This window comes from Rhinopithecus roxellana, chromosome 16 (genome assembly GCF_007565055.1).
Source record: "Rhinopithecus roxellana isolate Shanxi Qingling chromosome 16, ASM756505v1, whole genome shotgun sequence".
Classification (NCBI taxonomy): domain Eukaryota; kingdom Metazoa; phylum Chordata; class Mammalia; order Primates; family Cercopithecidae; genus Rhinopithecus; species Rhinopithecus roxellana.
In genome coordinates this window covers 17,928,683-17,955,428 of record NC_044564.1, presented here as the reverse complement: position 1 = coordinate 17,955,428, position 26,746 = coordinate 17,928,683, and the positions used below count along the sequence as shown (strand labels likewise).

The 26,746-nt window shown below is 53.6% G+C and overlaps 2 protein-coding genes across 9 annotated transcripts in view; one reads left to right on the top strand and one right to left on the bottom strand.

The window, feature by feature from the left end:
- The first annotated feature begins 700 nt into the window (after positions 1-700).
- Positions 701-26,182, top strand: WDR34 (WD repeat domain 34). The gene is made up of 10 exons (XM_030920136.1): positions 701-757; positions 830-1,066; positions 18,910-19,131; positions 22,851-22,960; positions 23,426-23,583; positions 24,079-24,188; positions 24,587-24,754; positions 24,939-25,171; positions 25,460-25,617; positions 25,852-26,182. Exons 1-10 carry the CDS (start codon positions 701-703, stop codon positions 26,088-26,090), a joined length of 1,692 nt encoding a protein of 563 aa, XP_030775996.1. The 3' UTR covers positions 26,091-26,182.
- Positions 26,172-26,746, bottom strand: part of SPTAN1 (spectrin alpha, non-erythrocytic 1) — an 88,853-nt gene continuing 88,278 nt past the window's right edge. For 6 of the 8 annotated variants that reach the window (XM_030920350.1, XM_030920345.1, XM_030920343.1 and 3 more), the window contains one exon: positions 26,172-26,619. In XM_030920350.1, coding sequence (XP_030776210.1) covers positions 26,494-26,619 — 126 coding nt within the window. In that variant the 3' untranslated portion in view covers positions 26,172-26,493. The remainder of the gene's footprint in view (positions 26,620-26,746) is intronic. The other 2 variants (XM_030920348.1, XM_030920346.1) reach the window with 2 other exon arrangements.

Genomic DNA, 26,746 nt, shown 5'->3' with positions numbered 1-26,746 from the left:
GGATTACAGGCTTGAGCCACCGCGCCCGGCCTCTTTTTTTTCTTTTTTTTTGAGGCGACGTCTCACTCCGTTGCCCAGGCTGGACTGCAGTGGGGCGATCCGGCTCACCGCAACCTCCGCCTCCTGGGTTCAAGCGATTCTCCTGCTTTCCTCTCTCGAGTAGCTGGGATTACAGGCCTGCATCACCACACCCGTCTAATTTTTGTATTTTTAGTAGAGACGCGGTTTCATCATGTTGTTGGTCAGGCTGGTCTCGATCTCCTGACCTCGTGATCCGCCCGCCTCGGCTTCCCAAAGTGCTGGGATTACAGGTGTGAGCCACCGCGCCCGGCATGGATCTCCCAGCTTTTCAACCACATTTAATCTCCGTAGGGATATTCTTCATCATCAATCTATTGAGACAGAGACAGGATCAAAGGGAGACCACTTGGCTTCGAGGTAACAGCCTGTTCGAGTGGCGCGGTTCTCGGATCTTCTGGAAGCATCAGTTGCTCAGCCAGATCTGCGCCCCCAAGGCCCAGAACTCGCGGGCCCGCCACGGCCGCAGGCTCCCGCCCTCGCCTGGCCTCTGCGCTTGGCCGCTCAGCGCCATCTTTGAACCTGGCACCAAGGCCTCATCTTCCGCAGTTTTCCTCGCCTAGGAGTAGTCAGGCCTTCCTCGAGCCTACTTTTTCTAGGGACAGGGTATGCAAAACCGGTCATGCTTCTTTCTCTGGCGGAGAAGAATCATTACTTTTCTTTCTTCCAGGCCTTGCAGGTGGCGCTGCGACCAATTCAAACATGGCGCCGCCAGCCTCACGTTCCCCGTTTTCCGCTCAAGTCTGCGTAGGGGTGGAGGTCGCGCCTGAGTGCGTCGGCACGAGAGGGCGGAACCGTCTCCAGGGCAACCCGTGCGCAGTCCGGGCTACTGGAGCCGACTGGAAGCGCGGGAGTTGCGGTGCTGGCGACGGGCGGGGTTGCGAGCAGCCCGGGGCCGGGGCGGCCAGGGCCACTGCAGGACGAGACCCTGGGTGTGGCGTCCGTGCCCTCGCAGTGGAGGGCCGTCCAGGGCATCCGCGAGGAGACGGTGAGGGCGCGGGCCCAGCGCGGAGAGACGCGGGCGGGAAGGCGCGGACGCAGCGCGGCCACTGGGCGGGTTCGGGCGTCCCGTTTGCTTTACAGTTTATTCCGCATAAACTGACCCGGAGGATGCTCTTGGCTCATTTTTTAACAACAAAAAGTGGAAAAACAAACACCTCCAAGGAACTCAGGTTTTGAAGGATTTTGTGTGAAGTGCAGTTTTTAAGCATTTAAAACAACTTTTTTTAAGTTTTGTTTCTTTTTTTTGAGACAGGGTCTCGCTCTGTCGCCTAGGCTGGAGTGCAGTGGTGCGATCTCGGCTCACGGCAGTCTCAGCCTCCGGTGCACAAGCGATCCTCCCACCTGCGCATCCAGAGTAGCTGAGACTTAAGGCGCGCGCCACCACGGCGGCTGTTTGTTTATTTATTATAGAGATGGGGTCTCCCTGTGTTTCCCTGGCTGGTCTCCAACTCCTGGGCTTAAGCTGTCCCTATCTCGGCTCGCTGCAAACTCCGCCTCCCGGGTTTACGCCATTCACCTGCCCCAGCCTCCCAAGTAGCTGGGACTACAGGCGCTCGCCAGCACGCCCGGCTAATTTTTTTTTCTATTTTTTAGTAGAGACGGGGTTTCACCGTGTTAGTCTGGATGGTCTCGATCTCCTGACCTCGTAATCCGCCCGCTTCGGCCTCCCAAAGTGCTGGGATTACAGGCGTGAGCCACCGCGCCCGGCCCAGGCTAACTTTTAAATGAGCAAACTGCATGGTAAATTCTAGATAAGCCAGTTTTCCAGGTGTTTAATCAAACGCGCACAAAAGGAAGTGCTCTGATGAGATGAAGGGCGGGGCTGCTGCGTGCTCAAGGCCTCTCCCAAGGTGTCCTTGCGGACTTTCAGTACCTGCCGTGTGCCAGGAGCTGTTCAAGGGTTGGGGACTCATCAGAAAAGAAGACAGACATCTGTCCCTCCTGGAGCTTACATGGGCAGTGGCAGGGGCTGTAACATTAATAGTATATTTAATAAGTACATTATGCAGTGTGTTAGAAGATGAATAGTGCCGTGGACAAAAGGAAAAAGCTGAGAGATCGGAAGGACTGGGTTGGGGATTGAGAGGGTGGTTTGCCGGGTGGACTACAGTGAGAGGGTGACATTTTAGCAAAGATTTGGAGGAGTGAGCTTGGGCTAAGTGGATACCTGGGGTAGTCATCAAGGGAGATGAAAAGTCAAGTGCAAAGTAGGGTGCCGTGGCATTGTGGCTGTAGTCCCAGCTACTTGAGCAGCTGAGGCGGGAGGATCCCTTGAGCCCAGGAGTTCAAAGGTACAGTGAGCTATGATTGCACCACTGTGTTCCAGCCTGGGTAACACAGTGAGAGACCCTGACTCTATAGGGGGAAAAAAGGTCAGTGCAGAGGCCCTAGGACAAATCTGTTTGAGGAGGCAGATGGTCCTGGAGAGGAGTGAAGGATTGGGAAGAGTGGTCCCAGGTGAGGTCAGAGAGGATAATATGAGGAAAGTCAGGTCAGGTGGGGCCTCTCAGAGTATTGTAAGGACTTATGCTTTTCCTCTGAAGATGAGCAGCATTGGGTGCTGCACATGTCCCAGAAGAGAATACTGAGGCTTAGCTTGCTGCATGAACCTGCAGAGAGCCCAGATCTTCCCCAAGGCCAGTGAGGTTTCCATGAAGTCTTATCTTGAGGACAGATTTCTTACCTTAGGCCTACAAGTCTGCACAGCTGAAGCCAGGATCTGATCTGGCTTGCAAGCATTCCCCACTTTGCTGTGCTGCATGGGAACAGTTCTTAGGGAAAGCCAGGGCACTGGGTGGTTTAGTTAAGTGTCTATCCTTATCGCAGGTCAGCTGATGATTCAGATGCACTGGATTTTTTTTTTTTTTTTTTTTTTTTTTTTAAGCAGTCTCAGCGATAGTCTGCTGCTGTCGCCCGGATGGAGTGCAGTGGCCGGATCTCAGCTCACTGCAAGCTCCGCTCCCGGGTTTGCGCCTTCTCCCGCCTCAGTCCTGTCCGAGTAGCTGGGTGATACAGGCGGATCCTCCCTCACTCCCCGCTAGTTTTTTTTTGTATTTTATAGAGACGGGGTTTCACTGTGTTTCAGGATGTCTCGATCTCCTGACCTCGTGATCGCGCCGTCTGGCCTCCCAAAGTGCTGGGATTACAGCTTGAGGACAGGCCAGATTTTAGCCTCAAATAGCCGCTGCACTTTTGTTTTGTTTTTGTTTTTTTTTTTGAACGGAGTCTTGTCCCCAGCTGGAGGCTGGGGGATCTCTGCTCACGCATCCTGTGGTTCACGTCATTCTTGCCTAAGTAGCTCAGAGCACCGACGCCTGGCCAATTTGTATTTTGAGACATGGGTTTCACGTGTTGGCCCGGTGGTCTTTTTTTTTTTTTTTTTTTTTTTTTTTGAGACGAGTCGCGCTCTGTCGCCCGGGGCTGGGGCTGGAGTGCAGTGGCCCGATCTCAGGGCTCACTGCAAGCTCCGCCTCCCGGGTTTACGCCATTCTCCTGCCTCAGCCTCCCGAGTAGCTGGGACTACAGGTACCCGCCACCTCGCCCGGCTAGTTTTTTGTATTTTTTAGTAGAGACGGGTTTTCACAGTGTTAGCCAGGATGGTCTCGATCTCCTGACCTCGTGATCCGCCCGTCTCGGCCTCCCAAAGTGCTGGGATTACAGGCTTGAGCCACCGCACCCGGCCGGCCCGGATGGTCTTGATCTTCTGACCTTGTGATCCGCCCACCTCAGCCTCCCAAAGTGCTGGGATTACAGGCGTGAGCCACCGCGCCCGGCCTTGCTGAACATTTTTAGAAGACTCTAGGTTGGAACTGGGCGTGATGTCTCACACCTGTAATCCCGGCACTTTGGGAGGCTGAGGCTGGTGGGTCACCTGAGGTCAGGAGTTGGAGACCAGCCTGGCCAACATGGTGAAACCCCATCTCTACTGAAAGTACCAAAAATTAGCCGGATGTGGTGGTGCCCGCCTGTAATCCCAGCTCCTCTGGAGGCTGAGGTGGGAGAACTGCTTGAACCTGGGAGGCGAAGGTTGCAGTGAGCCGAGATTGTGCCACTGCACTCCAGCCTGGGTGACAGACTCTGTATATAAAAAATAATAATAAAAATACAAAAGTAGACTCTAGGTTAGGAATCGTTGATTCAGTTTAATACTTTTTTTTTTTTTTCTAATAGAATGAGATTGAGTCTGGTTAATTTTCTTGTAGATAGCTTTAACCTGTAGCATTCCAAGAAAATGATTCTAATACTTGGGTGTGAAGGCTTTCATCTGTGAGGATGGTTCACTTGAAACACAGCCAGCTCTCTTACCTAAGGAGATTCTTTTATATTGTAAGAATGTTTCAAGGACCAGAAGAAGGTAAGTTACTTTTTTCATCCCTTCCCTTTCTGTTGTCCCCTTCCCACTCTTCTCTTCCCTTCCCCTCTCTCCCTCCTTTCCTCCCTCCCTTCCTTCCTTCCTTCCTTCCATCCATCCATCCGTCCATCCAACCACAGGGTCTTGCTCTGTCTCCCAGGTAGGAGTGCAGTAGTGTCATCTTGGCTCACTGCAACCTCCAACTTCCAGGCTCAAGCCATCCTCTTGCCTCAGCCTCCTGTGTAGCAGGGATTACAGACACATACCACTGCCCAGCTAATTTTTAAATTTTTTGTTTTTGTGAGATGGAGGCTGTTGCCAGGCTGGAGTGCAGTGGCGCCATCTCGGCTCACTGCAGCCTCCGCCTCCTGGGTTCAAGCGATTCTCCTGCCTCAGCCTCAGTCCTGAGCTGGGACTACAGGCATGTACCACCACACCCAGCTAATTTTTGCTTTTTTTTTTTTTTTTTTTTGAGATCGAGTCTTGCTCTGTTGCCCAGGCTGGAGTACAGTGGCACGATCTCGGCTCCACACAACCTCCGCCTCCTGGGTTCAAGTGATTCTTCTGCCTCAGCCTCCAGAGTAGCTGGGACTACAGGCACGTGCCACCATGCCCAGCTAATCTTTGTATTTTTAGTAGAGATGGGGTTTCACTATGTTGGCCAGGCGAGTCTTGAACTCCGGACCTCGTGATCTAACCTCGTGATCGGCCCGCCTCGGCCCAGAGTGGTGGGAGTACAGGCATGAACCATCACGCCCAGCCGTTTTTTTTTTTTTTTTTTTTTTTTGAGGCATAGTTTCACTCTGTTGCCCAGGCTGGAGTGCAGTGGCGCAGTCTCGGCTCACTGCAAGCTCTGCCTCCCGGGTGCGTGCCATTCTCCTGCCTCAGCCTCCGAAGTAGCTGGGACTACAGGTGCCTACCACCATGGCCGGCTAATTTTTTATATTTTTAGTAGAGACGGGGTTTCACCATGTTGGCCAGGATGCTCTCGATCTCCTGACCTCGTGATCCGCCTGCCTCGGCCTCCCAAAGTGCTGGGATTATAGGCGTGAGCCACCGTGCCCCGCCTGGCCTTTTTTTTGAGACACAGTCTCACTCTGTGGCCTAGGCTGGAGTGCAATGGCGTGATCTCAGCTCACTGCAACTTCTGCCTCCTGACTTCAAGCAGTTCTCCTGCCTCAGCCTCCCGAGTGGCTGGGGTTATAGGCATGAGCCACTATGCATGGCTAATTTTTTTTTTTTTTTTTTTTTTTGAGACAGAGTCTCACTCTGTTGCCCAGGCTGGAGTGCAGTGGCATGATCTTGGCTCACTGCAACCTCTCCCTCCCGAGTTCAAGTGATTCTCCTGCCTCAGGCTCCCAAGTAGCTGGAACTATAGGTGCATGCCAGCACGCCTGGCTAATTTTTTGTTTTTTTTAGTAGAGGTGGGGTTTCACCGTGTTAGCCAGGATAGTCTTGATTTCCTGACCTAGTGATCAGCCTGCCTCAGCCACCCAAAGTGCTGGGATTACAGGTGTTAGCCACTGTGCTCAGCCCATTTTTTTATTTTTATTTTTAGTAGGGATGGGGTTTCGCCATATTGGCCAGGTTGGTTTTGAACTCCTGACCTTTCACCATGTTGGCCAGGCTGGTCTCAAACTCCTGGCCTCAAGTCATCCCCCTGCCTCGGCCTCCCAAGGTATAGATATTACAAGCCTGAACCACCTCGCCTGGGCTACTCTTGGTACTTTCTTTTTGTGTGTTTGAGATGGAGTCTCGCTCTGTTGCCCAGGCTGAAGTGCAGTGGTGCGATCTCAGCTCACTGCAACCTCCACCTCCTGGTTTCAAGTGATCCTCCTGCCTCAGCCTCCTGAGAAGCTGAAACTACAGCTGCGTGCCACAACGGCTGGTTCATGTTTGTATTTTCAGTAGAGACGGGGTTTCACCATGTTGGTCAAGCTGGTCTTGAACTCCTGACCTCAAGTGATCTGCCCACCTCAGCCTCCTAAAGTGCTGGGATTACAGGTGTCAGCTACTACCCCCGGCCCTTCTGGTAGTTTTGAAGCTTAGACATCATAGGGTTATGGAAAGATAGAGGTGCATAATGTAGTTCCTCCTCCACCTCTGCCAGCTTTTTATTTCCTTCCTGTTACTTTTCATCAACATCTCTGATCAGCTTCTCTTTGGTCCCCACTGCATCCAGCAGCCACTTGGGCACCCCTTGTAGGCCTTCCTGGAGACCGTGAAAGATCTCATGCAGCTTCCCGACATGCTCCGAGGAGGGGGCAGAGGTGACCATGGCACAGGCTGTGCTGAAGCAGCGACCACTGAGATTCTGGGTGCTGGGTGTGCTCCTAGCCTGGCAGAACCACGCCCAGCCCCTCAGCTGTCATGGTGACCACTGCGCCACTGCCGCCTGGTGCTTTTTGAGTTAACTTTTTCTTCTTTGTGGAAGTAATCTATGGGCTGGCGTGGTTCCTGTAATCCCAGCACTTTGAGAGGCTGAGGCGGGTGGATCACCTGAGGTCAGGAGTTCGAGACCAGCCTGGTCAACATGGTGAAACCCCATCTCTACTAAAAATACAAAAATGGGACTGGACGCGGTGGTTCACGCCTATAATCCCAGCAGTTTGTGAGGCCGAGGTGGGCAGATCACCTGAGGTTGACTGGTAGTTGAAGACCAGCCTGACCAACATGGAGAAACCCCGTCTCTACTAAAAATACAAAATTAGCCGGGCGTGGTGGCTACTCGGGAGGCTGAGGCAGGAGAATCGCTTGAACCCAGGAGGTGAAAGTTGCGGTGAGCCAAAATCACGGCACTGCATTCCAGCCTGAGTGACAGAGTGAGACCCTGTCTTAAAAATATATATATATATATATATATATAATTATATATAATATAATATTTATGTATATATTATATATATATATTTTTATATATATGTAGTTTTTGGCCTGACTTAACTTTTCTTGCCACATCCCTATCTGTTTAGAGGGATGGTGTCCTGGACCTTAATTTTCGATCTGAGTTTGAGGGTGCAGATCCTTTTTATTAGTGGCTTGGCCCTGGACTAGTAATGCAGTCTCTCTTCTGTGAAGTGCAATTGTTAGGATACTTCTTATGGGATTGAATGGGACTGTTGACCAGAAAGCCAAGTGAAAGCCAGTGCTGTTCGCGTGGAGTTTCTGAGTGTCAGTGACTGGTCCCGCTGTCTCAGCTGAGGGGTACCTCATCCCTCTTCTCAAAGGTAGTCAACAGTGGAATGCCCTGGAAAGTGTTGAAAAATGTGAACTCCGGCCGGGCGCGGTGGCTCAAGCCTGTAATCCCAGCACTTTGGGAGGCCGAGACTGGTGGATCACGAGGTCAGGAGATCGAGACCATCGTGGCCTACACGGTGAAACTCCGTCTCTATTAAAAAATACAAAAAAACTAGCCGGGCGAGATGACAGGCGCCTGTAGTCCCAGCTACTTGGGAGGCTGAGGCAGGAGAATGGCGTAAACCTGGGAGGCGGAGCTTGCAGTGAGCGGAGATCACGTCACTGCACTTCAGCCTGGGCTACAGAGTGAGACTCTGTCTCAAAAAAAAAAAAAAAAAAAAAAAAAAGAAAAATGTGAACTCCTGGGTTCTGCTTGCAGTTACTGTGGCTAACTTTGCATGTGGTATGACCTGGGAACTCTGTCGCCTGGGCTGGAGTGCAGTGGCCGGATCTCAGCTCACTGCAAGCTCCGCCTCCCGGGTTTATGCCATTCTCCTGCCTCAGCCTCCCGTGTAGCTGGGACTACAGGCGCCCGCGACCTCGCCCGGCTAGTTTTTTGTATTTTTTAGTAGAGACGGGGTTTCACCGGGTTAGCCAGGATGGTCTCGATCTCCTGACCTCGTGATCCGCCCGTCTCGGCCTCCCAAAGTGCTGGGATTACAGGCTTGAGCCACCGCGCCCGGCCGGGAATCTGGTTTTATAAAATCTCCCTAAATGATTCTAATGCATAGCAAAGTTTGAGAACCACTAGTTTAATCCAGCTGCTTTCCAGTAGAGTTACTTTAAAAAAAAAATTATTTATTTATTTTTGAGACAGAGTCTCACTCTGTCATCCAGGCTGGAATGCAATGGTATAATCTCAGCTCACTGCAACCTCTATCTCCCAGGTTCAAGCAATTCTTCTGCCTCAGCCTTCTGAGTAGCTGGGACTACAGGCACATACCACCACGCCCAGCTAATTTTTGTAGTTTTAGTAGAGATGGGGTTTCACCATGTTGGTCAGGCTGGTCTCGAACTCCTGACCTTGTGATCCGCCCGCCTCAGCCTCCCAAAGTACTGGGATTACAGGTGTGAGCCACTGCACTGGCCCAGTTTTTTTTTTTTTTTTTTTTTTTGAGATGGAATCTCACTGTCTTCCCTAGGCTGGAGTGCAGTGGTGCAATCTCGGCTCACTGCAGTCTCTGCCTTCTGAGTTCAAGCAATTCTCCCACCTCAGCCTCCCCAGTAGCTGAAATTAGAGGCGTGTCCCACTAGGCCTGGCTATTTTTTGTATTTTTAGTAGAGATGGGGTTTCACCTTGTTGGCCAGGCTGGTCTCGAACTCCTGACCTGAAATGATCTTCCCACCTCGGCCTCCCAAAGTGCTGGTGGTCTAGTTCTGTCTCCCAGCCTGGAATGCAATGATGTGATCAAAGCTCACTGCAGCCTCAAACTCTTGAGCTTAAGCAATCCTCCCACCTCTGTCTCCTGAGTAGATAGAATTACAGGTGCACACCATCACACCTGGCTAATCTGGAAAATTTCTGTAGAGTCAGAGGTCTTGCTTTGTTACACAGCTGGTATTGAACTCCTGGCCTCACGTGAGCCTCCCACTCAGCCTCCCAAAGTGCTGAAATTAAAGCTGTGAACCACCACGTCTGGGCCGTTTTAAGCATTTTTAAAAGCGTGCAGTTCAGAGGCATCAAGCATAATTCCAGTGCGCAATCCTCACTGCGATCTGTTGAACTGTTTCCCAGTGGGGTGCATTTTTAACATTCAGGTTTGTCTCCCTTGATTTAGCTCCTTGAGGGCAGGGGTGAGTCTCCTGTAGTTTTCCATGTCCCAGAGGTGCCTAGGAAATGCTGAATTGAATGGTTTCTTGTGTGCTTTCACCCCCTGGCAGGCCTCTGCTGCATCCCTCTTCTGAATTCACCTAGCTGCCTACCTCTGGGGCTCTAAGTGAGTGCCTTTTCTGGACTGGCTGTAGCTTCCGGCCCAGCAGATTCTCTCTCTCTTTTTTTTTTTTTTTTTTTTGAAACGGAGTCTCCCTCTGTCACCCAGGCTGTAGTGCAGTGGCACAATCTTGGCTTACTGCAACCTACACCTCCTAGGTTCAAGCGATCTTTCCACCTCAGCCTCCCTAGTAGCTGTGATTACGGTCGCCTGCCAACAGACTTGGCTAATTTTTCTTTCTTTCTTCTTTTTTTTTTTTTGTATTTTTTGTAGAGAGAGGACTTCACCATTTTGGTCAGGCTGGTCTCGAACTCCTGGTCTCAAATGATCTGCCTGCCTTAGCCTCCCAAAGGGCTAGGATTACAGGCCTGAGCCATCATGCCTGGCCCTGCCCGCTTGGCTTGGCTGGGCCTGGCTTGGCGTGACCTGGCCTGGCCCAGGAGATTCTCTAGCATATGGCACCCCCTGCTGGAGTGGGCTTGTTTGAGACGGAGTCTGGCTCTGTTGCCCAGGCTGGAGTGTGATGGTGCGATCTCAGCTCACTGCAACCTCCGCCTTACTGGTTCAAGTGATTCTCCTGCCTCAATCTGCCCGATACCTGAGATTACAGGTGTGTGCCACCACGCCCGACTAATTTTTGTATTTTTAGTAGAGGTGGGGTTTTGCCATGTTGGCCAGGATGGTCTCGAACTCTTGGCCTCAAGTGATCCTTCTGCCTCGACCTCCCAAAGTGCTGGGATTACAGGTGTGAGCCACTGTGCGCGGCCAGTGTTCAGTTTTCATTCAGTCAGAGAAGTCGGGCTTGGGGCCTAGCTTTTGGCTTGGGTAGGAGGTTTTCCAAGAAAAGGGGTCCTGTGGGGCAGGTGGACTTTGCAGGAGGCATCTCCTCACCTTTCTGGTCCTCAGCTTCCTTCCTCTGAGAGGCAGGAGTGCTGATGTTCTGGGCTTCTCCATGGCTGCAGGCTGTCTTGGGGAAGAATTGGCCTTCAGGCTGCAGAGGGTCCCTGGGGCCTCAGACTCTCAAGAGGGTGGACCCTGCTGGTCTTGCTTTGGTAGTTACTGTTCTCTGATTCCTTCCGAGGACGTCCTGGTGTGATTACGTAAAGTCTGGCCCAGCCCTTTGTACTCCCCTGAACACACCTTTTTTTTTTTTTTTTTTTTTTTTTGAGACAGTCTCGCCCTGTTGCCCAGGCTGGAGTGCAGTGGCCGGATCTCAGCTCACTGCAAGCTCCGCCTCCCGGGTTTACGCCATTCTCCTGCCTCAGCCTCCTGAGTAGCTGGGACTACAGGCGTCCACCACCTCACCCGGCTAGTTTTTCGTATTTTTTAGTAGAGACGGGGTTTCACCGTGTTAGCCAGGATGGTCTCGATCTCCTGACCTCGTGATCCGCCCGTCTTGGCCTCCCAAAGTGCTGGGATTACAGGCTTGAGCCACCGCGCCCGGCCTTTTTTTTTTTTTTTGACAGTCTCGCTCTGTTGCCCGGGCTGGAGTGCAGTGGTGTGATCTCAGCTCACTGCAACCTCCACCTCCCAGGTTCAAGCAATTCTGCCTAAGCCTCCCGAGTACCTGGGATTACAGGCGTGCGCCACCACGCCTGGCTAATTTTTTGTATTTTTAGTAGAGACAGGGTTTCACCACGTTGGCCAGGATGGTCTTGATCTCCTGACCTCGTGATCCACCCACCTTGGCCTCCCAAAGTGCTGGGATTACAGGCGTGAGCCATAGTGCCTGGTCCCTGGATACACTTTCTAGGTGTGGGAGGCTGGCTCGGGGCCCAGCTTCCTCAACACTCTCCTCTGAGAGTGACCTAGGAAGCGAGGATCCTGACTCCCATGCCTCATTTCTTTCTGTGACTCCTTCCTGGGGGCTTCTTATTGGAGCCTTACCCTCTTGCCAGTCACACACTGCCTGGCATGGTGGCAGGGTATGGACTTGGGCCTCATCCCTAAAGGGATCTCAAACCATGGGAAGCTGACTTAGGTGTCCCGGAGCACAAAGAGTAATGGTGGCTTCTTACCAATTCACAGGAAATTTGCAGGTGCCATATTAATGTTTGTTTTTTGAGACAGAGTTTCGCTCTTGTTGCCTAGGCTGGAGTATGATGGTGCGATCTCAGCTCACCGCAACCTCTGCCTCCTGGGTTCAAGTGATTCTTCTGCCTCAGCCTCCCAAATAGCTGGGATTACAGGTGCGCTCCACCACGCCTGGCTGATTTTTGTATTTTTAGTAGAGATGGGGTTTCACTGTGTTGGTCAAGTTGGTCTCGAACTCCTGTCCTCGTGATCAGCCCACCTTGACTTCCCAAATTGCTGGGATTACAGGCGTGAGCCACTGTGCCCAGCTGACCTGGCTAATGTTTACATTTTTTGTAGAGACTGGGTTTCCCCATGTTGCCTAGGCTGGTCACAAACTCTTGGACTCAAAAATAATCCACCTTCCTTGGCCTCCCAAAGTGCTGGGATTACAGACATGAGCCACTGTGCCTGGCTTAGCATTATTTGTTAGGGCCCTAGGATTTTCTGGATATAAATGAACTTTGGCTTTAACTTGAAGTCATCAGCTGCATTATCCCCTAACAAGAGAGTCAGCCTGTCTTTTGAAGCTTTGAAGCCAGGCATTGACTTCTTTCTAGTTTCCAAATTCCTAGATGGCATGTCCTTCCAATGTTTCATCTATTTTGAAAATCTGGGCCAGGTGTGGTGGCTCATGCCTGTAATCCCAGCACTTTGGGAGGCCCAGGTGGGCTGATCACCTGAGTTCAGGAGTTTGAGACCAGCCTGGCTGACATGGTGAATCCCCATCTCTATTAAAAATACAAACATGGGCCGGGCGCGGTGGCTCAAGCCTGTAATCCCAGCACTTTGGGAGGCCGAGACGGGCGGATCACGAGGTCAGGAGATCGAGACCATCTTGGTTAACACAGTGAAACCCCGTCTCTACTAAAAAATGCAAAAAAAAAACTAGCCGGGCGCGGTGGCTCAAGCCTGTAATCCCAGCACTTTGGGAGGCCGAGACAGGCGGATCATGAGGTCAGGAGATCGAGACCATCCTGGCTAACACGGGGAAACCCCGTCTCTACTAAAAAATACAAAAAACTAGCCGGGCGAGGTGGCGGGCGCCTGTAGTCCCAGCTGCTTGGGAGGCTGAGGCAGGAGAATGGCGGGAACCCGGGAGGCGGAGCTTGCAGTGAGCTGAGATCCGGCCACTGCACTCCAGCCTGGGCGACAGAGCAAGACTCCGTCTCAAAAAAAAAAAAAAAAAAAAAAAAATACAAACATGGCCAGGTGCGGTGGCTCAAGTCTGTAATCCCAGCACTTTGGGAGGCCGAGATGGGTAGATCATGAGGTCAGGAGATCGAGACCATCGTGGCTAACACGGTGAAACCCCATCTCTACTAAAAAATACAAAAAAACTAGCTGGGCGAGGTGGTGGGCGCCTGTAGTCCCAGCTACTCAGGAGGCTGAGGCAGGAGAATGGTGTGAACCCAGGAGGCGGAGCTTGCAGTGAGCTGAGATCCGGCCACTGCACTCCAGCCTGGGCGACAGAGCGAGAGTCCGTCTCAAAAAAAAAATTAAAAAAAAATTGCAAACATTAGCCAGGCATGGTGGCGGGCACCTGTAATTCCAGCTACTCGGGAGGCTGAGGCAGGAGAATTGCTAGAACCCAGGAGGCGAAGGATGCCGAGATCACACCACTGTACTCTAGCCTGGGTGACAGAGTGAGACTCTGTCTCAAAAAAAAAAAAAAGAAAATCTGTTTAGTGCGGCCACCTTCATCAATAATCTGAGCTAGATGTTCTGGAGAACTTGCTGTGGCTTCTCCAGCAGCACTTGCTGCTTCATCTTGTATTTGCACATTATGGAGATGGCTGCTTGCCTTAAAGCTCATGAGCCAACCTCTGCTGGCTTCACGCTTTTCTTCTGCAGCTTCCTCACCGCTCTCAGCCTTCATGGAGTTGAAGAGAGTCAGGGCCTTGCTCTGGGTTTTGGTGTGTCTTAAGGAAATGTGGCTGGATTGATTTTCTATCCACGCCACTAAACTTTATCCCTATCAGCAATATGCTGTTTCACTTCCTTATAATTTGTGTGTTCCCTGGAGTAGCACTTTTAATTTCCTTCAAGAACTTTGCGTTCACAACTTGGCTGTTTGGTGCAAGAGGCCTGGCTTCAGCCTGTCTCAGCTTTCAACATGCCCTCTTCACTAAGCTTAATCATGTCTAGCTTTTGAATTAAGAGACCTGCAGCTATTCCTTTCCCTTGAACATTTAGAGGCCCCTGTAGGGATATTAATTGGCTTACCTTTTTTTTTTTTTTTTTTTTTTGACATGGAGTCTCACTTTGATGCCCAGGCCAGAGTGCAGTGGCATGATCTCGGCTCATTGCAACCTCCGCTTCTTGGGTTTAAGTGATTCTCCTGGCTCAGCCTTCCAAGTAGTTGGGACTACAGGCACCTGCTACCACGCCTGGGTAATTTTTTTTTTTTTTTTTTTTGAGACAGAGTATCACTCTTGTTGCCCAGGCTGGGTTCAAGCGATTCTCCTGCCTCAGCCTCCTGAGTAGCTGGGGTTGCAGGTGCACACCACCACGCCCAGCTAATTTATGTATTTTTAGTAGAGATGGGGTTTCGCTGTGTTCGCCAGGCTGGTCTCGAACTCCTGACCTCAGGTGATCCACCCGCCTTGGCCTCCCAGAGTGCTGGGATTATTGGCATGAGCCACTATGCCCGGCCAATTTTTGTATTTTTTTAGTAGAGATGGGGTTTCACCACATTGGGCAGGCTGGTCTTGAACTCCTGACCTCAGGTGATCTGCCCGCCTTGGCCTCCCAAAGTGCTGGGATTACAGGCATGAACCACCATACCTGGCCTAATTGGCTTACTTTCAGTGTTGTTTTGTCTCAGGGAATAGGGAGGCCCAAGGAGAGAGAGAGACAGGGAACAGCTGGTCAGTAGAGCAGTCAAATCACACACAACATTTATCGATGAAGTTCACTGTCTCTCGTGGGTACAATTTGTGGTGCTGCAAAAGTTACTGTAGTAACATCAAAGATCACTGATCACAAATCAGTATAACAGATATAAGAATGAATAAGTTTGAAATATTGTGAGAATTGCCCAAATGTGGCAGAGGCATGAACTAAGTGCATGCTGTAGGGAAAATGGCCCGATAGGCTTGTGCAGTGCAGTGCAGGGCACCATGATTCTTCAGTTTGTGAGGAGTGCTGTATCTGCCAAGCGTCTGAAGCGGAGTGCAGCGACACGTGGTCGTCCCAGCCTCGCGCGTGTGTGGGAGAGCACCATGGCTGGGATGCAGTTTACTGTGGTGAGGTCAGTCTAGTGGCAAGTCAGGTTGGCTGGGCGCAGTGGCTCACACCTATAATCCCAGTACTTTGGGAGGCCAAGGAGGGAGGATCATTTGAGCCCAGGAGTTGGAGACAAGCCTAGATAATATGGTGAGACCCTGTCTCTACGAAAAAATTCTTTTAAAAAATCAGCCAGGTGTAGTTTTGTACCTGTAGTCCCAGCTACTTGGGAGTCTGAGGTGGGAGGATTGCCTGAGCCCAGGAGGCAGAGGTAGATTGCAATGAGCTATGACTGCTCCATTGCACTCCAGCCTGGGCAACAGAGTGAGACCCTGTCTCAAAAAAAAAAAAAAAAACCAAGGCCGCCTGGGTTCAAGTCTATCACCTTTTGCTGTGTGACCTTGGGTGAGTTCCTCAGTTTCTCTGTGCCCCAGTGCCAACATTAATAATATGAAGATAGGATTTACTTCGTAGGGTGGTTGTGAGGAGGAATGAGGTGATGTGGGTGAAGCTCTTGGCACAGTACCTGGAAGTGAGCTCTTACCAAGTGGCACTGTGGTCAGAATTGTGGCTTTCACGGAGTTTGAGATTATCCCTTAGTCCCCTTGACTTGGCACGTGCACTTTCTGATCCCCTGGCCCATTCATTCATTCCTTGATGTGTATGCTCCCTGGGCAGCCTCCTCCAGCTCTCTGGCTTCAAGTCACATGTCTGGTCAGAAACTCTCCAGAGCTTCATAACCTCCCCTGGGAATACTTGATGCCTCCCTGTGGGTGGCTGAGGCATCTGAGTCCAAAGCAGGCCCCACAGAACTGCCCTGTGTTCTCTGCCTGAGTGTGACCTCACATCTGGGGATGCTCTGTCCACGGGTTCTCAGTGCAGATCCCAGGGTCACCCTGGATTCCCTTCTTTCCATGATTCCCAGAGTCCAACAGAGTCTTGGGCTTTACTTGCTCTGTTGCCCAGGCTAGAGTGCAGTGGCACAATCAACGGCTTACTGCAGCCTCCACTTCCTGGGCTCAAACAGTCTTCCCACTTTAGCCTTCTGAGTAGCTGGGGACTACAGGATGTGCCACCATGCCTGGCAATTTTTTTTTTTTTTTTTGAGATGGAGTCTCCCTCTGTCACCCAGGCTGGAGTACAGTGGCACGATCTTGGCTCACTGCAACCTTCGCCCCCCCAGGTTCAAGTGATTCTCCTGCCTCAGCCTCCCGAGTAATTGGGATTACAGGTGCCTGCCACTGTGCCCGGCCAATTTTGTATTTTTAGTGGAGACGGGGTTTCACCATCTTGGCCAGGCTGGTCTTGAACTCCTGACCTTGTGATCCACCTGCCTTGGCCTCCGAAAGTGCTGGGATTACAGGCGTGAGCCACCGCGCCCAGCTTCTGGCAAATTTTTAATTGTTTTGTAGGTACGGGGTTTCTCTCTGTTGCCCAGGCTGGTCTCAAACTCCTGGACTCAAGTGATCCTCTTGCCTCGGCCTCCCAAAGTACTCGGATTACAGGTGTGTGCCACTGCGCTCAGGCAATTTTCCTCTATAACATTTTATTTTGGCCCACGACACTCCTTCCTGAAGCTTTCCACTTGGCCGACTCCTTCATGTCCTTCACCTCTCAGCTCAAATACCTTCTCTCTAAGAGGCCACCCTCGTTGTCCCATCCAGACAGCCTCCCTGGCTGTTTGCTTCTGTTCTCGTGCCTCTGGATGTGCTCAGTGCTGTGTGGATTTGGTTTTTTTTTTTTTTTTTTTTTTTTTGAGACGGAGTCACCCTCTGTCGCCCGGGCTGGAGTGCGGTGGCCGGATCTCAGCTCACTGTAAGCTCCGCCTCCCGGGTTTACGCCATTCTCTTGCCTCAGCCTCCCCAGTAGCTGGGACTACAGGCGCCCGCCACCTCGCCCGGCTAGTTTTTTGTATATTTTTTTAGTAGAGATGGGGTTTCACCATGTTAGCCAGGATGGTCTCGATCTCCTGACCTCGTGATCCGCCCGCCTCGGCCTCCCAAAGTGCTGGGATTACAGGCTTGAGCCACTGCGCCCGTGGATTTGGTATTTTGCATCTCTCCCCACCCCTGTGTAAGCACCTGGGGCACAAGAATCTTGCACATTTTCTTTTCTGCTGTATCTTCATTACCCAGACAATGCCTGGCAAGTAGATGCTCACTAAGTAATTTTTTTTTTTTTTTTTTTTGAGACAGAGTCTCGCTCTGTCTCCCAGGTTGTAGTGCAGTGGCGCGATCTCGGCTCACTGCAAGTTCTGCCTCCTGGGTTCACGCCATTCTCCTGCCTCAGCCTTCCCGAGTAGCTGGGACTACAGGCACCCGCCACCACACCCAGCTAATTTTTTTGTATTTTTGGTAGAGACAGGGTTTCACCATATTAGTCAGGGTGGTCTCGATCTCCTGACCTGGTGATCCGCCCACCTCGGGCTCCCAAAGTGCTGGGATTACAGACGTGAGCCACCGTGCCTGGCCTCAATAATTTTATTTTATTTTTTTTTTGAGACCGAGTCTCCCTCCACACCCCAGGCTGGAGTGCAGTGGCGTGATCTTGGCTCACTGCAACCTCTGCCTCCCAGGTTCAAGTGATTCTCCTGCCTCAGCCTCCTGAGTAGCTAGGATTACAGGCATGCGCCACCACACCTGTCTAATTTTTTTTTTCTTTTTTGAGATGGAGTCTCCCTCTGTTGCCCAGGCTAGAGTGCAATGGTGCGATCTCGGCTCACTGCAAGCTCCGCCTCCTGGGTTCACACCATTCTCCTGCCTCTGCTTCCTGAGTAGCTGGGACTACAGGTGCTCACCACCACGCCCTGCTAATTTTTTGTATTTTTAGTGCAGATCGGGTTTCACCATGTTAGCCAGGATGGTCTTGATCTCCAGATCTTGTGATCTACCCGCCCGCCCACCTCGGCCTCCCAAAGTGCTGGGATTATATAGGCCTGAGCCACTGCGCCAGCGTTTTGTGTGTGTGTGTGTGTGTGTGTGTGTGTGTGTGTGTATGTGTATAAATGAACATCTGCTTTGTGCCAAATACCGTGCAAAGTGCTGGGGATTCAAAGATCAGAGTCTTATGCTGGGGGACTTAGGGTTCACTAGGACACAGACAAGCAGAGAGAATTGAGTGGCCTGTGGAGGTGAGGGTGGGTACCAGTGCTGAGGCCTCTCTGTTCAGAAGAGAACTGTCCTGGTGAGTCCGGCCCCCTTCCTTCCTCCGATCTTGCCTCCTGGCCCAGCTCGAATCCTGCCTGAGATGGGAAGGAGGGAGTGTGGCAGTCCAGGGCCTTGTCATTGTCCCTTGGCCACCTGGGGAAAGCCCCTCAAGCAGCAACATTGCTTCCGCCCAGAGAGCCTTCGTTTGGTGACGATCGGGTATTTCTGTAAGATAAGGAGGCTTCTCCTTCCCTGTTCTGATGTTTGTACCTGTGCCAGGTACAGCTAAGTAGGGGACCAGGAATAGTAGGCGTGGTGGCAGGGTGGAGAGCAAGGCCTTTGGGGGCGGTGCTCTGCCTCCTACCCAGCAGCTCATAGTGGATGCCGGAGCTGCTGTTGCTCGCCCAGGTTTGGGAGGGCTGCCTGCTGAGGGAGGCAGCTGGGGTGGTGCGAAGCTGGGGTGTTCATGGGCATCAGACCATGTGTCTGCCAGGGTGCTGGTGTGAGCCGACGTGGTTCTGCCTGCCCTCCGCGTCTTCAGAAATGGAGCCCTCTGGCTCCTCCGAATTGTTGTACCAAAAGTCTGGGGCAGGGTCTCACTGGCCTGTGTGGGTCCCTTGGCCAGCCCTGAATTGGTCCCTGGGGCTGGGGTGCGGACACAGTGCTCTGGTTGGCTGGCATTGATTGACTGTGGGACATAGGAGAGTCGAGGGGCCATCTCCAACCCAGACCTCACTGAGAGAGGCCCCTAGCCGGGGAACCATCGCACCTGGGAGGAGGTCAAGCAGGAGGGGCAGTCGGGCTGGGCGGGGGCTGGGCGGGGGCAGCTGGGTGGTGATGCTTGTTTTCACCCTCCCCCCAGAAAAGCTGCCAGACGGTCAGCATTGCCACTGCCAACGCGTCCGCCCAGGCCCGGAATCATGTGGACGCCCAGGTGCAGACGGAGGCCCCTGTGCCCGTCAGCGTGCAGCCCCTGTCCCAGTACAACGTGCCTCGGCTCGCAGCCTTTCTTCGGAGAGTGGAGGCCATGGTCATCCGAGAGCTGAACAAGAACTGGCAGAGCCACGCGTTTGATGGCTTCGAGGTGAACTGGACCGAGGAGCAGCAGATGGTAGGGGATGGGCTGGTGCAGCCTCGGGTGGAGCCCCTGCCCCACTTCTGTCTCCCCTTGTTTTCCTTCCCACAAATAACAGCCGTGCCAGTCATCGTCACAGTCAGCAGTCACCAGGCTCTAACGTCCTGCCTGGTACTAGGCTAGGTTCCCTAAGAATAAGTCAGTGAGTCTTCACTGCTGACCTTGAGGTAGGTGTTGTTCTGTCCACTTTATGGTTAGGGAGATGGACGTCCTATGTGGAAGTAACGTCCAGGGTAAAACTGAGCGGGTGAGCAGTGGAGGCAGAGGCTGGAGCCCGGGTGGCCCGGCTGTTCTGCTTCCCCATGTATGGTGCAGCGAGGGCCTTCTTTGGGCCAGGCCCAATTTAAGAATGTCTCCTGTGGTATCTTATTCACTCCTCAAAACAACTGTATGAGGCCAGGCGCGGTGGCTCATGCCTGTCATCGCAGCACTTGGGAGGCCAAGGTGGGTGGATCACTTGAGGTCCGGAGTTCCAGACCAGCCTGGCCAACATAGTGAAACCCCATCTCTGCTAAAAATAGAAAAATTAGCCAGGCGTGGTGGCACACGCCTGTAGTTCCAGCTACTCAGGAGGCTGAGGCAGAAGAATTGCTTTAACCCGGGAGGCGGAGGTTGCAGTGAGCTGAGACTATACCACTGCACTCCTGCCTGGGCAACAGAGCAAGACTCCATCTCAAAAAAAGACAAACAAACAAAAACAACTGTATGAGGTAGTGCTATTATAATCTTCAGTTTATAGATGAGGCTGAGAGAAGCTAAGTGACTTGTCCAGGGCCACACAGCTCAAAGCTCAGCTCAAGGGCTGAGCCAGAACTTGAACCCCAGTCTCTCTGGTTTCACTACCATGCTCCAGGTCATCTGCCCTCTGGATACAGTCCAGAGTCATGACCCTGTAAACACTGATGGGCAGTTGGGCAGACAGCATTGAGTTTGAGATGAGGGAGCTTGTGTCTTTTTCTTTTTTTTGAGATGGAGTCTTGCTCTGTCACCCAGTGCAAGATCAGTGCAATGGCATGATCTTGGCTCACTGCAACCTCCACCTCCCAGGTCCAAGCAATTCTCCTGTCTCAGCTTCCTGAGTAGCTGGGATTACAGGCACCCGCCACCACACCTGGCTAATTTTGTATTTTTGGTGGAGACAGGATTTCACCATGCTGGGCAGGCTGGTTTCGAACTACTGACCTCAGGTGATCCGCCTGCCTCAGCCTCCCAAAGTACTGTGATGACAGGCGTGAGCCACCGCACCTGGCCAAAAAATTTTTTTAGAGTTAGGGTCTTCCTATGTTGCCCAGGCTGCACTTCAGATGGGCTTGAGATGCTCCTGCCTCAGCCTCCTGAGATGATTTTTTACAAAGTGTAAACATTTCTTGAACCAGAACACAGATCAACAAAGTGAACGTGACCAGGCCTGCAAGAGCTTCCTTCCACCTCCTAGCCCACTGTATAGCCTTGTTTGAAAATAATAGGTTCATGCACGTGGTGGCTTGGATTGGTGCCGCGTTCCTTTTCACAGCTGCATAGTGCTCCATCGACAGACCACATTGATTTAGCCACTCATCAGCTGACGGACATTTGGGCTGTTCCCCTTTTTGGGTATTGTGAGTCATGTTCCTGTGTCCGGTGGACAGTGAGTTTTCATTTCTCTTGGGTCTAAACCTAGGAGTGGAGTTGCTAGTCTTGGTCTCCTGCCAGCTTGTTCTCCACAGCAGAGGCACCTCTTGCACATGCTCCAGCAGTGCCCGGGGTGTGGCTGTGGAGTGGGGAGTCTTTCCAGTGGATAGTTTCTGTTTTTTTTTTTACAAAATGAGTTTGTTTGTTTTTTTTTTTTTTTTTTGAGTTGGAGTCTCACTCTTGCCAGGCTGGAGTGCAGTGGCGCGATCTCAGCTCACTGCAACCTCCACCTCCCAGGTTCAAGCTCTTCTCCTGCCTCAGCTTCCCAAGTAGCTGGGACCACAGGTGCCCGCCACCACGCCTGGCTCATTGTTTTGTATTTTTAGTAGAGATGGGGTTTCACCATGTTGGCCAGGATGGTCTCGAACTCCTGACTTCGTGATCGGCCTGCCTCAGCCTCCCAAAGTGCTGGGATTACAGGTGTTGAGCCATCAGGCCCGGCCTTTTTTTTTTTTTTTTTTTTTTTTTCTGAGACACGGTCTTGCTCTGTTGCTTAGGCTGGAGAGCAGCAGTGCAACCTCTGTCTCCTGGGTTCAAGTGATCCTCCCACCTCAACTTCCTGAGTAGCTGGGATTACAGGCTCTGGCCCCCATGTCCAGCTAATTTTTGTATTTTTGGTAGAGACGGGGTTTCACCATCTTGCCTACGCTGGTCTTGAACTCCTGAGCTCAAGCTATCCTCCTGTCTCAGCCTCCCAGAGTGCTGAAATTACAGGAGCCATTGCGCCCAGCCTGCAGTGGATAGTTTCTTTATGTAGAATCATGAGGTCAACAGATCTGAAACGTCAGAGGATCTGGGAGGCTGTTTGGATTCCTGGCACACACTACTTCCTGGGCAGCTGGTGCCTACCCCTGGCTAGACTGGTTGTCAGCCTCCTCACATGTGGCTGTGGCCGGCTGGGAACTGAAAGCGAGATGCCAGAGCTAGACAAAAAATTGTGTGCAGCTGGGCACTGGCTCACGCCTGTCATCCCAGCACTTTGGGAGACCGAGGCAGGCGGATCACCTGAGGTCAGGAGTTCGAGACTAACCTGGGCAACATGGTGAAACCCCATCTTTGCTAAAAATACAAAAATTAGGCTGGGTGCAGTGGTTCACTCCTGTAATCCCAGCACTTTGGGAGGCTGAGGCGGGTGGATCACGAGGTCAGGAGATCGAGACCATCCTGGCTAACACAGTGAAGCCCCGTCTCTACTAAAAATACAAAAAATTAGCCAGGCGAGGTGGCGGGCGCCTGTAGTCCCAGCTACTCCAGAGGCTGAGGCAGGAGAGTGGCAGGAACCCAGGAGACGGAGGTTGCAGTGAGCAGAGACCGTACCACTACACTCCAGCCTGGGCGACAGAGCAAGACTCCGTCTCTTAAAAAATACATATATATATACACACACACACATACACACACACACACACACACAAATTAGCCGGGTGTGGTGATGCGTCCCTGTAGTCCCAACTACTTGGGAGGCTGAGGCATGAGGATCACTTGAACCTGGGAGGTGGAGGTTGCAGTGAGCGGAGATTGCACCATTGTGCTCCAGCCTGGACCACAGAGTGAGTCTCTGTCTCAAAAAAGAAAACCAACCGACTAACCACCACCACAAAATCATGTGCATGTAGCACAATGTGACGTTGGATGGTTTGCTTGACCCCTTGTCGAGTGTCCCACTCGGCCATGTTGGGCATTTTTATGCTGCTGGCAGCCATCCCTACCTTCCTGCTACAGCCCCTGAGGCTTGGAAACGAGTGCGCCTGTGAGGGCAGCTGCCGCTCTGGGCAGGAGCCTGGTCGGCCTTGCTTCTCAGGCCATGCCTTCTGGACTGTTGGAAGCATCCTGCTGGGACAGATGTGGGGATGAACGCTCCACTCCTCTAGGCCTGGCCGATGGACTTGAGGGCCTCTAGGGCCAATGTGGCCTGGCCTAGGTGGGGTTTTTGGTTAGGCACTCACGAGGCCCTCTGCTGGTGGCTTTGGGACTCAGGGTTGGGGATGTCTCTGCAGGTGTCTTGTCTGTATACCCTGGGCTACCCCCCAGCCCAAGCGCAGGGTCTGCATGTGACCGGCATCTCCTGGAACTCCACTGGCTCTGTGGTGGCCTGTGCCTACGGCAGGTGAGTGGCAGTGGGGCAGGTGAGGGCAGCGTGCCACTCCAGGACCCTCGCTGGGCCTTGTCTCTGTAGCTGCACAGGGAAGAGTTGGTTCTAAGAGCTTGGCCGTCCTGGGAGTCTCTTCTTAAGGCTTCCTGGGCAGGGTTGACAAGTGGCAGGAGAACAGCAGGCAGTGGGGCTGAGTGCCAGGACCGCCCTCCCCCCTGCCCGGCGGCCCTGGGCCTACCTGCCTCGCTGCTTCCCCATCCTGCATGGCATGGACCATCCTTGGTGCCTGGGGACCGTTTTCCAGAGCATGTCATGTCCTTGGGGTGCTAGAGTGGAGCGTGGGCCACTTCAGTATCCAGAGTAGTGTCTAGTGGTGACAAGGACACAGCGAATGTGTCGGGGGCTAGTGGGGAGAGAGGTGGGGTGGGTGATAGGAGCCCCACCCAGGGGCACAGCCGGCTCAGGCGTGTCCGTGTGCAGGCTGGACCATGGGGACTGGAGCACACTTAAGTCCTTCGTGTGTGCCTGGAACGTGGACCGGCGAGGCCTGAGTCCCCGGCAGCCATCGGCCGTGGTGGAGGTCCCCAGCGCTGTCCTGTGTCTGGCTTTCCACCCCACGCAGCCCTCCCATGTTGCAGGTGAGCTACCTGCTGCCTCTGCCTCCTCTCCTCTCAGGACTCAGTTTCCCACCCTGCAGAGGCACACAAGGGAGCTTTTCATGGGCCCTTTGGCCCGGAGACAGAAAGGCCCTGACCCCCCTCAGCCTGGAGCCCAGGTGAAGGTCTGTGGTGAGGCCTGAGGGGGTGGAACTCGGATGAGGAGTCTGGAAGGAGTCCACGGTCGGGGCCAGGGGGCTGTGGAGAGGCCAGAAGAGGCAGGTGCCCTTGGGAAGCCATCAGTGGTAAGGGGCAGGCAATGCTGGAGGGAGCTGCCAGGTGCAGGGCAGGGGTGTCTGGCAAAGCTCCCTGGGGTACAGCAGGGGAGCTGGGGGCTAGGACTCTGCCTCTGCGGGGATGACTTCCAGCCAAGTGGCTCTGCTCCCTGGCCCTGTGGGTGGGCCAGGGCGGGTGCTTGGCCAGGAAGCCAGGCTGAGGGTGGGGCTGAGCCTCTGCCCAGGCCCACTGTCCCTGCAGGAGGGCTGTACAGTGGCGAGGTGCTGGTGTGGGACCTGAGCCGTCCTGAGGACCCGCTGCTGTGGCGCACAGGCCTGACGGATGACACCCACACAGACCCTGTGTCTCAGGTCAGGGCAGGGGCTGCTGGGCGGGGTGGCCCCTGAGGCAGAGCTGGGGAGAGGGCACCCACTCTCCTAGGAAGGTCACCCGGGCGTTGGCAATTGGACAGTTGCCTCCTGCATTCTCAGAGCTCCCACAGCATGAGTCACCCCGCTCAGGAGCCACTCCCAGGGCCCTGTGGCCATTCCCAGCCTCCTCTGCAGGCACCGAGTGAGCAGCACTGGGATTCTGGGACTGGAGAGGGCCCTGGGAACCCTCTGGGCCTGCCCCCTGGTGGGTGAGCCTGGCTCTCGGGCCTCCCTGATAATTCTTTTTTTCCTGGAAGAGAGGGAGGGTAGGGGTGGAGTGTAACACCTGGGCCAGGTGTCCCTTGTCTCCATCCTGGCCCTGCACACTGTCATCTCAGGTGGTGTGGCTGCCCGAGCCCGGGCACAGCCACCGCTTCCAGGTGCTGAGTGTAGCCACCGACGGGAAGGTGCTGCTCTGGCGTGGCGTCGGGGCGGGCCAGCTGCAGCTCACGGAGGGCTTCGCCCTGGTCATGCAGCAACTGCCACGGAGCACCAAGCTGAAGAAGGTACGCGGGCACCCGGAAACTGCCTTGGCTGCGCCGAAGAGTGGGCTTCCCGCCTTGGGGGCGGGAAGGTGTGGCCAGTGGGCCCAACTTGCTGTGGTCGTCGCTCCTGTTCTCTGGCTCTGCTGGGACAGTGCCATCTGATGCCCTTGGCTCTGACCCTGCTGCTGCCGCCGTTTCTCCACAGCATCCCCGGGGGGAGACCGAGGTGGGCGCCACGGCAGTGGCATTCTCCAGCTTTGACCCGAGGCTGTTCATTCTGGGCACGGAAGGTGGCTTCCCGCTCAAGTGTTCCCTGGCAGCTGGAGAGGCAGCCCTCACGCGGATGCCCAGCTCTGTGCCCCTGCGGGCCCCGGCACAGTTGACCTTCTCCCCCCACGGTGGTCCCATCTATGCTGTGAGCTGTTCCCCCTTCCACAGGTAGGCAGGGGAGGCCTGGGCCCGGGGCATAGTGGGGCCAGGGCATCCCTGCCCTGCAGGTGTCTAGCCTGCCAAGCCTCATGATGAACTGCTTCAAGTGCTTGCCTTCTGCAGGTCTTTGGTGGTTGGCCCAGGCATCATCCCTCTAATGAGAGGACCAGCTCCAGGCTCAGGGACCCGGGAGGCTCTTCATGAGCTTGGTAGCCCAGGAGGGATCTGGTGTTGGGGGCCAGCACCACCCAGACCCCAGCACTGATTCCCTTGCCTGGCCTCCTGCATCCTATCTAGGAATCTCTTCCTGAGCGCTGGGACCGACGGGCATGTCCACCTGTACTCCATGCTGCAGGCCCCTCCCCTGATCTCGCTGCAGCTCTCCCTCAAGTATCTGTTTGCTGTGCGCTGGTCCCCAGTGCGGCCCTTGGTTTTTGCAGCTGCCTCTGGTGAAGGTAGGAAGGGGCCGCCAGGCCTGGATCTCTTTAAGGGGTGGGTGATCTGGCCCCTGCTTGTACCTGGGGTTCTGGGTTGGGGAAAGACTGCACGTGGGGGTAAGGACAGCTTCCCTCCAGCAACCCAACTCAGCAACCGTGGCTGCACACAACAGGATTGAACCCAGGCGTCAGCCTCCTCCTGCCCTGTGGTTGGTCTCTAGTTTCTCTTACTCCACCTATCTGTCTTTGCAGGTGACGTGCAGCTGTTTGATCTCCAGAAAAGCTCCCAGAAACCTACAGTTTTGATCAAGCAAACCCAGGATGAAAGCCCTGTCTACTGTCTGGAGTTCAACAGCCAGCAGACTCAGCTCTTGGCTGCGGGCGATGCCCAGGGCACAGTAAAGGTGTGGCAGCTGAGCACAGAGTTCACAGAACAAGGGCCCCGGGAAGCTGAGGACCTGGACCGCCTGGCAGCAGAAGTGGCCACCTGAGGGGTCCCGGGAGGCGGGTGCAAGCCTTCGCTGTGCCGAGCCTTATGTTTCTGACAACAAGCTGAATGAAGAAAAGCAAAGTTTTGGGGGAAGTCATCGTTTATTTGTCTTTCACATGAAACAGATTTGGGGGAGGGCGGGAGAACAAGGGGAAGAGCCAGCTGCTTTGATTTTCTGAAGTCGGAATGAGGGCAGCTGCTTCAAGACGTGGATCTGGGTCCCCACAGTGACATAGTGATTGTGACTGGACCGGAAGCGGGTTAGTGAAGCACCATTTTCTACTAAGTCTTATTCCAAGCTAAGCAGGCTTAAGGTTACAGTGGAAAGTGAGAGCACAGAGGAGCAGACATGCAGCAAGGCGACGCGGGGCAGGCAGCGAGGGGCGGGTGACCCAGGGAGCGGCTCAGTTCACAAAGAGCGAGCGGGTGAACTCCACGTAGTCGAACGCAGTGGGGAGCTCCCGGCCCTTGCCGTCCACGTAGGGCTTCATGTGGGAGACGCAGTAGTCGGCTTGTTCCCGGGTCAGGTTCTGTGGGGTAAGAGACCGCACCTGGTGTCTGAGCCAGCTGCACCCACTTCAAACCTGACCTCCCAGGTCTCAGAGCTGCTGCTACGAGCAGATCCAGGACTTCAGTCTATACTGAGTTTGCTTTGTA